This window comes from Tauraco erythrolophus, chromosome 9 (assembly GCF_009769465.1).
Source record: "Tauraco erythrolophus isolate bTauEry1 chromosome 9, bTauEry1.pri, whole genome shotgun sequence".
Taxonomy (NCBI): Eukaryota; Metazoa; Chordata; class Aves; order Musophagiformes; family Musophagidae; genus Tauraco; species Tauraco erythrolophus.
Genome location: NC_141473.1, coordinates 12,576,180 through 12,592,417, shown reverse-complemented (window position 1 = coordinate 12,592,417; position 16,238 = coordinate 12,576,180). Strand labels below are relative to the sequence as shown.

Below are 16,238 nucleotides of genomic sequence, written 5' to 3'. Positions count from 1 at the left end.
TTAAGACGTGTACATGATGACTGTCAAGTATAGGCCAAGCACACATGTAAATTAAGGCTCTAAGGCATTTAAGATGTTGCTGATTCAGTCGGCATCTTCTCCCCCTTCCTGGATGGATTTGAGCTCATTAAGTGCAGTTGGAAGACATCAGTAACTATGTGAAATAAAGCAGATGCCAAAATGAATGGAATTCTGCAGCCAGATTTACACCCACATCACATGTGTGCTTTCCCTATGTGCCAGACTGAACTACGACCTTTTTTGTATTTTCCAAATACAAATCTCTCCATCAAAACTAGATCCTTAGAGTTACTAACATAGGTATCAATGCTCAATCTTGAAGAAAGGTCTTGCGTAAGGGCAGGCAGACACAGTGAGTGTCAGTATTGTCCCACGCATGACATTACCTGAAGCCACTGAGAGTAATGCTGGCAGTAACTACACGGTTCCCCTTTTCCCCAACTTTCCTCTCCATCAGTGAAAAGATATTTTGCAGCCAGTAGAGGCTGACTCATCTATCAGATGGTGAATGTCTAGACCTTACAGAAGCTCAAGCTGCCTTTCACATTTCATTCTCAGAACAGAAATGACACAGCTTGTCAGAATTTTAACTCCCTCTGTTTGCCTTTCTGACCAAGATTTCTGCAGGTACTTTTGGGGAGGCTCTTCACATGGGAGGTCAATCTATCAAACAGGGAAGGAGGAGGTAGATTCAATTCTCTACATCACATTTAACCAGAAAAGGAGAGTGCAGTCATCACTAGGTTCATTCACAAAATGAAACTAATCAACAAGCCAATAAGGTCCCCACTGTAGGTTCAGGCACACTAATTAAATAGGAATTACTGATGTGTTGAGTCCCAAGCAGTTGGGTCTTCAGAATCAAGGTCATTGCAATGTCTCTGAAGAGAAAAATATTTCTGAAATGGTAAGAACAATATGGCCAGCCTGGAAAAAATACAGCTCTGAAGATCATCCAGGACCACCACTAATTTATTCTTCCCTACTTCCATTTTCTAGGAAGCATCATAGTACAAATGCATGCAGCACAAATTTACTAAAGAACCAGAATTTTTTGTTACTGCTTAATGGAGCTTTCCAAAGTCATTCTTTTTACTTTCTCCATTCATTGAAAGGGTAAAGGCAATGTTTAAAAAACAATCAATAAAATTCAAAAGACACTGTTCTCCATCTGCCATATGGAGCTCCTTGCCCTAAAGGCTACCCACAAGTGCAATTTTGTATCATTTACTACTTTTTCATTTCCATAGGGCACTCCATCCAACATGGAGAGTGGCAAGTTCATTTTGTAAGATAAAATACAGCTAGGTGAATTTGCTTTCATCACACAGCAGGACTTGACATACATAGAGGTGCAGGGAAAAGAAACTGGATAGCTAAAGGCATGGAAAACTTCTCACTTCTCAAGCATTAATTCAGATCTCACTGCAGCTGACACAGGCCAACAACCACCTGGTGCTTTTCAGCTGTCCACCATTCTGGATGCTAAAAGTTTTTATCAGTTCAAATGATGGATACATTCTGAAAATGAAAAATAACTCCCACATAAACTCAACCTGCAACAGCTAATAAATACCTGTATTAAACACTTCTGTTTTATGAAGTCCTGCATCCAGAAATCCAAAATTAGCTGGCAATACCACATGCTTGGCCTTGTTCTTATACCCCTTACTATCTGCTGGAGGTTCACACTGAAGACAAGGTACTCAGCCAAGCAGATCTTTGATTTGATCCAAAACAGCCCCTTGTACAACTGAAATGGATCTCCCTTATTCAACGATCAGTTTTTACTGACTTGATGGGATTACTTATAATAAAAAAAAGACCAGAGTGCTAGCTCTTATAATAGGAGCAAATAGCTTCAGATCTTCCCTCAGCTAAGTGAAACATACTTGGATTTTTGGATTTGGTTTGAATAAAGTTGCAACATGCACATCCTCTGTCACTGAAATCTATTTCATGATTAATTCTAGATCTTTCATTTTCTCCCATATCAAACTAACAAAAAACCCATTTTTTCCCTTTTTTTCAGAGCACTAACCAGCATTCCAGGATTTACTGCACATCAGAGATAATCCACACACATAAAACTACACCATTATATCTCTAGACAAGATTTTTTTCAAGCAATTTCAACAGAAACTCTGCAAATTAACAAGTCTTGTTTACTCTGAGAGGTTTACTCCATCTTCTTTCTAAACTAATTGACTCAGCAAGTTTCTTCTGAAACAATAAAGAGCAACTGAATGTAAGAGAAGCCAACTGCCAAACCCAATGCCTTTTTAATTATGTTAATAGAGGGGCTGGACAATGAATGTATACTTATTACAACACTGACCATTATTTTCTAATGGGATATAGATTGAATAGACTTAATAGCTATACTTACTGTATTTTCAACCACCTCTTCTGTTTACTTTGCATTTTGGTAATGCTAAAAAGCCAAGCGGTAATAGCAACTATCAAAATAATATCAACAGTAAGAAGAAAAGCCTAACAAGAATGGTGATACTGCTTTTATATCAGTGGCCAGAAGCCATCTCAGGAGCAGATCAACAGCTCGTTCAAAATGGGGTAGTTTGACTCAGATCAGTGAATTAATACCAGTTTCTACAAACAGAAGAGCTGACTCCTCATGCAACCCCCTCTAACCATGTCTAATCTTCTTCACTTCAAAAACTAGATATCCTCCCCCACCTCTCTTCAGTACTTGTCATTTTTTACCTGTCCTGCTCATCTTATTCCACCATTCACGATATATTTTTTCCTTTGTTTCACCTCCCAAGTCTCATAGACAGACACCAAACTTGGTTCACTTGCAGTTTCAAGCATTTGCTACGTGCATTAACATAGGGGCAATGTTTCAGATCTGTTTAATTTTATATCTATTTAATTCAAATCGATGCTTCACCAAGTTAGCCTTGTGCTGAATTAGGTAATCTGAAATGAATTAATGTAAAATAGTCATCTTATCAAAACAGAAATGAGCAAATTTAGCTATGAGATGCAACTACATCACAATAGTAATGCTTCTGTTGAGTCCACTTACCTATACAGAATTCTGCACTGACACAGCATCGGGGTGGACATCTTGTGTCAGAGCAGAAGTTAATTTACCCTGTCTCTGACGATGGTTAACAACAGATATCTGAGCAAGACCTCAGGATGCATGAACTCGTACTTCCTCTAAATACTCTCGCAGCCCCCAACAGTTGGGATTCTGTGACTTTCTGGGCCACAGACGGCATCCTTTGTAGGCATATTTAGACTGTTTCTGGAGCACAGAAACATCCTAAACAGTGCAATGTACTGTAACACTTTCCATTTCTCTTTCAATTCTGTACAGAAATCCCACTCTGGGTGCAGAGTTTTGCTGAAAATTGTACATTGTCACAGAAAGCTTTTCATACCAAATCCATGTCTTAAAATAAATATTTCGTAGTTCTAGTTTCTTTCCTGGCTCCTTAGCTTACGTAGCCGTTGATCATAGCAGTCCGTTTTGGCCCCTCCACAATGGAACATGATGTTCAGTCCTCTGCCTTTTCCAGCTCCCATGTACCATCCGATCACAGCTCTTCACTATAGTATAAGCAGACAGTATATAATACTGTATATAAAGTACAACCTTCAGCCCTGTCCTACTACTATGCTTTGTTGGACTAACACATTTCTTCAAGTGAACTCAGCTTACTAAGTAATCCATTTGCTCACTGTGACTACCACAGGCCTCTTGATGATTCACTACCCTGCCTGTCTTAAAACTCTGGAAGTTATATCAGATTTATTACCACACTAATGGCAAAAATGCCCTATATCACTGCACCTAGAACTAACCTTGCAGAATGTCATTAGAAATATCTTGCCAGGAGAGGATTCCTTGCAGCTGACTTTTGATACCCATGAATTTGCTGATTCTTCATTATGCCTAACCAAATATTTCACCATCTAATAGCCACAAACCCATACAGTGACAGAACACAAATCTCCCAACCCCAGCCAGTATCCTGTTCTCCGAACCATGCAGAGCACTCATATCACAGTAAGTTCATTCATACTCCTACTCACTCAGATCACAAACTGGGCTGATTAACTCACAAAGAAACACTAAATAAAAAGTAGAATCCCTGTTCTGAATCCAGGGCCCTTCTTTCCCAATCAAACAAATTACTGTGTTGAGGAAGAAAACTCAGGAGATTGAAAATAACTCTTCCAAGTCTCTCCTAATACTGCATTTGGCTTCTAAACACTGTTGTGCATCATCTTAATAAAGCACTTAAGGAAATAAATCAAAGGCTATTAAAACACTTGTGACATCACACTTGCTTCTTTGAGTAACATCCACGTCTTGAATTTATAGTACGTATGTGCCGAGTAGGTGGTGGACTTTAAAGAAAAAATGAAAAAAGTATTGGCTGCTTCCTCCTTTGGCTCCTTTACCAGAGATAAAGCAGACTGGGATTGTAATGTGCTTTTCTTACAAAAGAGTTAGCATTGTGAAAGCTGTTAACATACAAAGAGAGATTACAAAGAATAAGACCATTTACCTTTGAAAAGCCAACACTTAGAAGGGAAATTTACTGAGGTCTTTAAGTTTCTTTCTTACTACCTTCATCGTGACTAGCCTCTAAATTTTATGCTGCCTCATAACAACAGAGCACATCGTCACTCGAGCATTGGCAGGGAAGCGAAATTATATTTCCACAATGCCTGTAGTCAGTGCACACTGCTCACAGCAAAAGGAGGTCAGAATCTTGCAAGCCACAGATGTGCTTACTGCAAAGGGCCAGTAATTTAATAGTCTATAATATACATAACTTACATTTTTAACTAGGTATTAATGTTAATATGGCAAGTCATCAAAACTCATGTTTCAGGGCATAAGCCGATTTCTCTAGCAGTGCAAGAAAGAAAAATTATCCCAAAGGTAGTAGGTTTCTTACTGAGAGTTTAACAGTGATAATAGCTGTCATTTATTGGGCACTGCTGGAGGCAGGCTAAGAAAAAAAGCAGACCCTCTCGAAGACTATAGCAAGGAAAACTCATTTTGAGGAAGAACTATGCAAAAGCTTCACAATCTTACCTACTCCATAGTATATAAAGGTGTTGCTTCCACTTAGTCAACGCTACCATGGAATAAGGAGGAAAAAAAGGCTGTAGTTCTGCCCCCCTCACCTCCCAGAAAACAAGAACAGAGGAGTTGAGAAGTTAAACACAATTAGGAAAAAAGGTTGTTTCAAATCTTCATAAAGAAACAACTTTAAAGTGAGGTTCATAAAGATTTCGTTTTGCTGCTACCTCTAGTGCTTCTCTCATCTAGTAGTTCTTCCCAGCAATGCCACACATTCCATGGTCATAAAATATCTCTGTGTTGATTTTCCTTCCTTGGAAACAGAACTGACTATTTAAAAGAACAGTTTTGAACCTCATTTCTCACCCTTCTGCAAGGATTAGCCTCTGTTCATGCAAAATCCAAACTACAAAGGTGACTATCCACCCCGCCTGCAAAGATACCCAAGAGTTTTGGAAGGTCCCGTTAGGTACTGGATGAGAATATACCAGAAGTTTGGCTTAGTAAAGCATAGGCCAAAGCTCTGTTAGGTTTCAGTAATGGATAGACACTGTAGGTTTACGCAGCTGTGTTCCCACTCTAACTCCTCCAGGACTGTTTTCTATTAGCCAGTTCCTTTCAAAATTCTCACCTCATTTACTGCAGATGGTGCAGGTAACCCCATTACCCACACATGCAGTAGTGGAGAAGCTTTCCTAAAGCTGTATGTAGGAAGGCTAGGACTTGCAGCTGTGCTGCTCATTCCACAGCTCTAAACAGGAGATATGTTGCTTCCTACAAGGAGGGACAGAAATAGAGGAGATCAAAAATGTGTGATTTTCAGCCTCCTAGATCAATCCTCAGAGCTGAGACAGCCTGGGACAATGTAAACACACCCAAACTGTAAGTAAGAACACAGTGACTTGTTAGTAAAGCACGACGGAAGCTTAGACCTGCCTACAGTTTCCTTTTTTCCTCCTGTCTAACAGAAGGGTTATTTAGCACACTGTTCTTCTGGCCTCCCATTTATGGTTTAGCTTATGCAGAAGAGGTTTTGTATTCAAATGTAAAAGGACGATACTGGTCCGATTTTTATTGCAATCCCTTTTTCCCCAGAAGCTACAGTGCCCATCGGACTGGCAGCTGAGTGCTGTGCAGATTTTAAAGCCTGCAGCTTAACAAAAATCTCTGGGGGACTCAAGACCAGCAGTCACAGCCTGCTGGGGAAGACTGGCAGCTTTTAATCAGTGACAGGGAACCTGCCATCTCCTTAGACAGCCTGCTTTACAGTGCTTGTGACCTTCCCACCCGGCTGTGTTCCTCCCTCACACACGGGAAATACATGGTTCCCAGTTAACTCTGAAGTGGGTGTCTCCTCTCCGCTTGTTCTGCCTTAGGAGAGAGACAGCAAAAACCTCCAGTTTTATCAAAAGTACAAAACAAAAAGATTATTTTTTTTTTTTAATCGCTGGACAGCATAATCCTGTAAGCCAACAATCAACATTCAGCTGGTTTGCAGGAAAGCCAGACTCAAGGCTTTGCTTGACCTGATTATAGCTGTGATCCAAACCTCAGCCTTCGGTAGGACAAAAAAGTGTCTACATGTCCAGTTCACAGAGGAATCCACTCCATTTCGATTCCCCTTCCATCCCATCCTGATTTGTCTTTCCAGCCAAGGTACTTTAAGCAATAAAGGAAAAAGCTCTCAGGAGCAAAGTGTGAAAAATCTATGTTTGGGCTTTCCCATCCGTACAGCAGTTGGAGCCATTCAATTTTCTCTTCACCATGTGAAAACCAGGAAGTGGGGCTTTCACCCACCACAGAAAAGCTGAGATTGTGAATGCTTGCATGACCCCAGGAGCTCAGGCTTAAAGAAAAAAAAAACGAAAGAAATGAATGGGAACACATACAGATATGTACACAGAATCTGAAAATACAGCTCTAAATTAGTAGAACAAGCAACACTTTCTGCAAGAATTTTGCATTGGGGAAGACTGGATATCAGTCTCTGTCTCTCCTATGAAGTCATTTAACACACAGTATGTGTGGCATCTCTGAATTTCTATTACTTTTCAACTCAGCATCTCTCATAGATGGCGCATCTATCTAGATTGCAAGATCATTGAAAAGAGGTTTTATCTTCACACTCAACTACACAGCACACAGTAAAATGCATGCTAGGGAAATTCATGCACCTTCCTTACAAAAGACACTCATTTGGGGAGTAGGGGGAAATAATGGGCAAAAGGAAAGGCTTTTTACCTCCCATTGGCAAAGCACTGTATCGGTTTAGAGAGCGCATTACAATTGATGTTCATAATCAATAGGATACATCTTCACTCACTACTAAATATATCTCACCAGCAAAACGACTCGGCACAATAGCAGGGGGAGGCTGCCAGCCAGGACGGAAAAGTTCTTGAATCCCCACATGCCTCCTCCAAGCCTTCATAAGGGAAAGTCGAGCTGCAGACTAATTCCTTTTTCACCAGGAATTGAGTCTCCCTCAAGTTGTCCCTGTCATAAAAGCACAAACCTTCTCAGCTCTGAGTACACATAGGCCGCCCTCAATCATACCTCCTAATGACAAGAGGCAAAACGACCCTTCCTTGCCCTAATTGCTCCAGCTCCCTAACAATACTGGTGCAATTCATTACCAACACTGGTGCACACACAGATCTGGAGCCTCACACAGTGGCTCTGGATCTTCTTAACGAACAGCTCATGCACTGACATCCTACTTTTTTTTGCCTCCCTCACTAAGCTTCGGACACAAGAAAAAAATCTCACTGCTGCCGAGAACTATCTTGTGCTCCGAGGTACAGGAGCTGCTGTCAGGATCACACTCAAAGTCGACTTTGCTATCACTATTGAAGACACAAGCTGATTAATTGTGGGCTTTATTTATCATTTTCTGTTTTGTCCAATTATTATTCGGTAGGTTAGAGAAATAAGAAAAAAGGACACTTCCAAGCAAGCCACTGTTTTGATGTGAACAATTGTCAGTAAATGCTGCACAACAAACATACCATTGATATATATTTAAATACGCACTTTTACAGCACATAGCTTCCAGGTGTTTCACTAAGTGCTTCAAGAGAGACCTATTGACACATATCTGGCTCTTTCTGTAGTAACAATAAACTTTGAATGTTTGCCTAGATAATTCCCAAGGTGCAGATGCAGAAATATTTGGGACCTGGATCTGAAGACCTTAGAGTTGAGTTATACTAGCTTGAAAACTGAACTGGAGTAGTTTTTTGTTTACTGAAGCTCAGCGCCAAATATGTTCTTTCCTTTTTGTGATTAGTGAACGATATATCCCTCTGAAAAGATAAGTAAAATTTTACCCAGCTTTGCGAAAGAAAAAGTGACTGCAGAGATATGAAAGAGATAGAAATATCAGAATATAAAGAGTGTTCTGCTTGCTGTTTATGAACTGGTAAGTACTGTGTTGTTTGTCTTTCCTCTTACATATCAGCTCCAGTCTAGCTTGTCTGTAGTTATTACACAACCATAACGGAAGGATGAACCCCATGGACTGGAACCAGAAATAGTTCTATGTTTTACCAATATCATCTGCGCAAACAGGTACAGCCTAGGAAACAGATGTGCAATTTCATCTTCTAATTTGCAGAACAAGAATGACAAACTGTATTTAAACACTATGTCTAAAGTGGCAGGAACATTGTGCATCTGTTATTTACAGTATATTGATAACGTATGTCAGATTTAATATTCATTATCTCAATTTACATGTTTTTTCATGCGGAAAATGGATTGGGGTTCTTTTAGATTTACTTGATAACACTCGTACATTTCATGACTCGCTGCAACAGAGAACATATTTTTAATACACTTAATGAGTTTGCATTGCCATTAGTGCTGAATATTTATCCATGCAGACCAGGCAATGAGGAGCACATCACTAAATCCTCAATAAAATCTGATCCTTCAAAATATCAGGGTGTGATTCTTCAAGTTATGTCAAGGCTGAACTTACTTGAGATTGATTAAACAAACATGTTATGCCACAAAATGCAAGGCCCTCATTCTTCAGGGAAGGTATGAATGTGGTAAAATTCATTAAGATTTAGGTTTCCTGCTAAACTAAGATCTATTTAAGCATCTACAGTGGGTTGTTTCCTAGGTAGGTCTTTTGGGGGTTTTTTGGGTGTGGTTGGTTGGTTGTTTTTTCCTCGTTCTCTCCAGGTTTTTTGGAGCTCTTTTTGATAGCAGGCAAAACATCCCAGAAAACTTTGGCAACCAAATAGAAGAGTTGACTGTGCTAGAAGTTTTTATTACTGTTAGTCACCAGGGTAAAACGAGCCCTCTTCTGTAGAAAATTGATAGCTACAGAAACTGCTAGGTCCCTAGGGGTCCTGATGGCTGAATAGAGCATCCCATCACACAGAAAAGCAAGCTGCACTCAGCTCCATACTCAGTCAGTGCATGAAATCCATGTTCTAAGTCCATTTCCAGTGCAAGCAGATCTCCCGCTGCGATCAAACCATAAAATATACTGTTTCCTACGTGAATAGTTGAGTGTGCAAACTCATTCTTCCCTCCCTCCAGCATCTACACACAGAGCAGCCAGTGGTTCATACGTTTGGAGGAGCAAAAATGAAAAAAAAAAAAAAAAGACAAGGAACTGTCACTGTTACAATTTCACTAAATGCCCATGGGAGATAATGTTACAGCATTTATCAAGCTCTGATATTCTGTTAAGAAAAGTGACTTATTCACACTGAGCAACTGAAGCACCATATTTATAGATAAAAGCATTTCAAACAGTGCTTTTCAAGTTCCTGTTTCCCACGAAAACGCTAGTTAAAACATGCTTAATGAGACTTTCCTTCCCCTCACTTTGTCAGTTCCTCTCGTATGGATTTGCTTCTCTTACCTATTTCAGCTGAAAGACCCTAATCTGCTGTCGCAGAGCACACTATGTCACTAAGCCACAAGTTATGACCTTATTAATGCAGCTCAGCAGGTAGAAAATAAATGTGAGTTGAGAATAGACTATCTGCAATACAGAAGTAAGGAACCAGCATAAAACGTGCAGGAGAATGATGAATACACTAACAGACACATCCTGGAAATTCCCCTCAAAGGACACAAGCAAATACTGACAATCTTTCAAGCCTCCTGTTCCAAGAAATCCCTAGTCTAGAAAAGAAAATCTCCACAAACACGTCAACGATACTGAAGATGACATTGTTACCCAATGATATGTATCAACATGAGTGGCTATAGTTTTGATCCATAGAGAGAGCGTTCTTACATAGCAAGGAGTCAGAAAATTGCATGCAGAAACATAAATACGTGAGGCTTCAAAGCACCTATAGTATTCATGGCCACATAGCTGGGGACAACTGAAAGCCAAGACTTTCCAAGCAACAGGATTCAAGAGAGAGAAAGACATCTAACAGAGATCATCTGGCTAATATGGCAAGGTGGTATTCAGATATGATCCTCAATCTACATCTACCTCTCTCCCTAAGGCTTCTATCCATAGAGCAAGAGAAAAGAACACGTTCCTGTTGCTTCATTGCTCCTTTTCATTATCTAACACACTAACGCAACAATAAGTGTTATGGGAGTACCCAACATACAGACATAACACAATGGTACTTAGACTTTGACACCAAGCACTTTGGTCTATCTTGGCCCAGTATCTCGTCTCCAGCAGTGGCTGAGAGCAGGTGAGGATAAGAACATAGTAAGGACAGTGAGTTCTTTATTTCATCAAGTTATCCCGTGGAATAAATGAAGGTTATTCCTATACTGAGAGGTAGAGATGCTCTGAGGGTTCTGATTCTTCTCTGGCTTACATACCCAATTTCCCTCCTTGAAAGGGTAGAGTTGAAAGATGACAAGCAGTGGTGGTGTTGGAAGCTGGGTATAAGTAAACTGATAGAGAGGTTAAAATATTAGTTCAGGATTAAACATAAAGGCCGTGAAAAAGCTAGAAATAGAGCTTTGGAGTTCTGAGAATTCTTATCTTGCTGTGACCTCTGTAATATTTATCATGAGGCAATCATCAAAATACTGCAGATGTCAGTTAGATAAATCTATTTGAAGCTCTCCAGGGGAAAGAAAAAAAAAAGTAACTATCAGCATACCTTGCTTTACATATGGGAAGTTAACGCTAGACTTCCATGAGGCATAGGTATTTTTCAGAGTCCTTGAGGTTCCTTTACGGCATATACACTAAAGCTTCATTAGTGCAGAAACCAGAAGCAGTGGAGGACAGGCCAGAAGCATTAAGTACTTCTGAACTGGGTAGCTCAGAGTTCAGGTGCAGTGCTGAAGTGTTGGAATATCATGAATAACTTCCAGAACTAATAGAGCAAGAGATTTCAATTTAGAACATAAATGGTCTCAAATCAAGCAAACTCTGCATCTTCCTAATTTCTTGGTAAAACGTAAAGTTTAATTATTGCTATTTTTACAGCAAGTTCCATGAAGTTACTCATTACTGACCAAACACAGAGCTATAAGGTGGCACAGAGGTGAATGGCAGCACTCATTGCTTGTCAGCCTCTCAAGGCCCTGAGAGAAAGCATCCTGCCCATCTTTTCAGAGCATCATCTATACACAAACAGAAAAAAGATCAGTGCTCCTTCAACGCTGTCTTCAGCTCATGGATGCCATAGACACTATTCTGACATTTTTATTTATTGGAAAAGTAAGCTTATCTTACTTCAGTGGTAAAAAAAACATCATCTAACTCTCACAGCTTAATCCTCTTTGTGATCTGAGAGATATCTAAGAGAGGAAGAGAAATAAATCCAATACATTCAGTTAATTGCTCAGTGACATATAATCTTTTCTCCTCTGTTTTCTTCCGCTTCTATAAAAAGAATAACAAAAAGTAAATAAAAAGCCCTCATCTAAAACTGTGGAAAAAGTCTGCTGAGAGGGTAACGGTGTAATTAAAGTCAGGCCCAGCCTGATGCAAAATCTCATTTACTGTGCACAGAAGCAGCCGCTTTGCCATCCAAAGCTCAGTGAGCACAGAGCTTTAGAAGTCTAGAAGATTGTATAGATTCTCCCCGTCTCTTTTCTCTTACTGTATTTCATCTCTCCATGTCTGTCACCAGTGGTCTCTTAATTCATCGGTAGTTTTAGAGGGGCAATCTCTATCCATTAGTGCTGCAGCCAGCTGTAGTTAAACTGGCTGAAAAATTACAAAGAAATGCCATCCTAGCAGGTAGTAGTGTGTTTATAAAGAAGACAGATTCATATCTTATAGGTGATGGCATAGTTGTGTTATAGATGGTTACAGTCACATCAGTCACAAGACTGCTTAAATCACCCAGCTACACCTTCAAATGACAGATGTGCTTATAACCAGCTATAGCATAAATGACTCGTGTCTGTGACATGCTTCTAAACAGCCCCTTCATCATTCATCAACCTTTTGAGAATTCTCTGTGCACAGAAGGCAAGAGTGGTATTTCTTTGTCATGTATTCAAGGCAGAGATTCCTGTTCAGTTGCGGGAACCTGCAGAACTACCTGTCTTTCTCCTCTATCCTTGAGAAACAGAACTGTTGACATCAGAAATCAAACCAGACATGAGATCATGCTTTCTTCCATTCCCCAGCATCAAACTTAGAGGCATGAAATAAATTAAAGTGCAAGATATGTCTCTCCCCTTCTCTCAATTCTATTTTTTCTATCCTTTTTAAACAAGCAGGGAGATTTAAATTAACATGTCACTTAAGCAGCCAGGAGGAGCAACAGCTAATAACCCCTCTGTCAGGTGCATTAAATAATAAGATATGCCCATCTTGTCATTTCTTTCCATCACACTAAGAACAGAGAAGCTGTCCTGGGATCCTCACAGGGATATTTATTAGTGACCTGAAGGCACGTCTGTATGGTGAGCAGGGATCTCACAGCAGAGTCAGACTTGGCACAGAGCACAACGTAACAATCTAAGGTTTATGCAAGGCAACAGTATTGAGCAAAGACAATGAAGTGCATTGGCAACTTTCAGAGCAGTCATGAGCACTGAAAAACCTATCAAGAATAATGGAGGACTGCAAAGATAAGCGGGTTGATTTTAGCTATCCTGGTTCTCCTTCAACATTTCCCAGTCCAAAGCATTTGCCCAGGGATTCTAGATGGTTGGCCATGCAACCGTAACCAAGTCCTCAGAAACGACACGTGCTAAGTGAACTTGAAGCTGATGGGTTCAAAGACAGGCAAGTGGTTCCTCAAATAATCCATGGAACTCCTTGCTGTAAGATGTCACAGACACCAAAATTCCTAAACACAACCTACAAAAGATTATGAAAGTTAACTCATGGGCTATTAATCCCTGGTATATACTAAAGACAAACAAATTATTCAGACCCTGATGAACCTTAAACTAAAGGACCCTAAACTTCAATCCTAAGAATGAATGCTAGGAGAATACTAGGAGGAAGTGTCAGATATAACAATCCTCTTCGTATATTCTTTCTTGGACTGCTTTTTTGGTAATAGGATACTGGGCTAGAGAAAACAATCAGATTATTACTATGTTGTTAATCACATTCTGACATTAGGACTGTCTGAAGTCCAAAAAAGTACACTGCGCTCACTGGCTCCAGGACTGCTACATTGCCAAAGCCCCAGCTTTTGGTACATCCTCCAAGGGCACTCCAACAATCCCTTCTCTCTTATTCAGGGTAAAACTTATGCCATTGTTGCATGCTTCACAGAAACCAATTCTGAAACAGACAACAGCATAAGGTCATCAGCACAATTTTGTGCCCACATTGATACACCTCAACAAGAAGTGTGTTTTCCACTCTAAAGTGGCTGTCCTACTTTCAGTTCTAAGCCAGTACCTCAGCACAATCTTGCATTGCATCACATGGGTAAAGTAGTTCTTCAGCACTGTTAGCAGTTAGGAAGGAGGTGTCTCCATATGCTGAAACACCATACCTTCCTCAATGACTGCTGAAACACAGATGAATATTTCTCAGGGTGAAATGACTGAGGGTAGTAAGAGAAAATAAAAATAATATAGTTCTTATTTATGAATAATCTTTCTCAAAACCATTGAGAAATGAAACTAGCTAGCCCAAACCTCCTTCAGAAAAATATTGCCAAAGCCACGGCCCTGAAAGGCACTTTACTATGGTGTGCAGACCATAGTAAAGACAAAGGTAGTAGAGGAAATAGGATCATTTTTGATCTCAAGCCATAGCGCAACATATATGAAACGGAAAAATCTGATTATCCCCCCCCACAGCAGATAAGCAGCCATTTATCCAACTCTACAAAACACTAATACTCGAGTGTTCCTGTTCAGAACAAATCCTAGAAATTTTGTATTTCTTGGGTTTTTGTTTTGGGTTTTTTTTTTGTGGAAGTTTGTTTTATTTCTTCAGGCCAGTAGGTAGAGCACCAGCTTGAGTTCAGAATATACTCCATGTCAAATTCCTCCTCTGTCATTCTCTTAAAACCCTGTTCAACTCCTTGAATAGAAAGGTTATTTGTTTTACTTCTTCTGACCCAAAATTATTTTTTGGAAATTAAAAACCTTTCCTCAACAAGTTTACCAAAACAAGTTCATTCTAACAGAAGTTTTAGTTTCAAATATCCAAAGTTTTCTTGTGTCAAGACAGTTCACCTCCATCAATGACCTGCATACAAAACCCCTAGACTTCCCACCAAAGCGTCACAGATGAAACCACAAGAAAACCTCCCTTTTGTCATCTACAGGTCATGAAAGTACCACTAGGGACGCATGAAGTAAAGACCTCAGTGTAGAGCACATTTTTAACATCTTGTCCTGTCCGGATTGGTCCAAGGGCTACTGCATGAACTATTTCTTGTTTAATTTGTTCAAAGGCTTGGTTTTGTACCCTTGCCTCTAGGGCTGAGGCAGAGGAAAGGGACAATAGAGTTTACTGGACTGTGTGGATTCGTTGGCCTAGCACATCAGACCCCCAAAATTATAAGGCTTTAGTGGACACTGGTGCCCAATACAGAGGAAGTCAAGCAGTTGTCTACTTTGCCTGGTCTTTCAACAGACCCTAGCTAACTCTGTCCCAGCTAAAACCAGGACAATGCATTTTTCAGAGAGATAAAAACAGGCACCATCTGCTCTCATTGAATCAAAATAACAGCCTTAAGAAACAGACCATGACCCAACTCTTTCCTGTGGTTCACAGAGTACATAATATGCTTCGAAATCATGAAAGTATCAAAGCATTCCCTATAAATCAGTCTAGTAGCTAGCATCACACAAGTGTAAATCAATTATCTGGTACTAATACTACCAGTTCTGAATAAACAGACATTGAATACTCACTCACAGGTATTCCCCCAGTCTTAGTAGCACTGACTTCTCATATAGACCATTTGGGCAGTAGACAGCCATGAGCTCCTTCATTATATATAAGGACTTAAGGCTGTTGAGTTCTCCTAAAAATAAACCAATTGGTTGCTTTGATTCTGAATAAGATGGGAAAGAGGAAATCAAATCATAGTAGGTTCATGAAATACGTTATCTAGCTGAAACAAGACAATCAGACTTCAGTTTCTTTGACCTTGAGTATGAAAGAAGTGAGACAGAGGGTTTATCTACAAACCTTCCAGCACATTTAAAAAAATCCAATTAAATTCAATAAAAGAATTGTATCAGGCTCTTCCTATTTAATAAGATGGTAATTATTAACTCAATTTATTTCCATACCTCCAAAGAGAGCTCTCTGTGATGCTTCCCAGGTTGTAGTCATACAGCTTTGTCAGAATTAAAATCACCTGAAGGCAAAAGAAGAAATCATGGTTAGTCTCAAACAATTACAATCTCATAGAACTGAAATGACCCCAGGGAGGGCTTAGAATTCCTTTAATGGGTGCTTAACATAATTGAATGAATTGCTAAAAGCATTTGCCTAAACTGACATAGGAAGTATTTGCAGAGATGTATGTTGAGCCGATCAGACCTTTTCTTGCTCAGCTCCTGTGCATGATATGGCCAACAGGTTCTCCCCTTAACCCCAGGAGGCAGAGTGCAGTGGGAAGGAGCTGACATGCTAGACAATGTTTCAGCATACAAGATGAAATCTGCTGTACGCAATAGAAATAAGTGATTACTTTCTGCTCTGTTTCACAAGCACAAACTGATCTTTTTCACAGCTGTGGTGCACAGATAACCCACC

The 16,238-nt window shown here is 39.9% G+C and overlaps 1 protein-coding gene across 1 annotated transcript in view; it reads right to left on the bottom strand.

Moving 5' to 3' along the window:
- Positions 1–16,238, bottom strand: part of SORCS1 (sortilin related VPS10 domain containing receptor 1) — a 302,649-nt gene that overhangs the window by 193,134 nt on the left and 93,277 nt on the right. Inside the window, exon 2 of the mRNA XM_086616954.1 lies at positions 15,770–15,837. Within this exon, the coding sequence (XP_086473080.1) occupies positions 15,770–15,837 (68 nt within the window). The remainder of the gene's footprint in view (positions 1–15,769; positions 15,838–16,238) is intronic.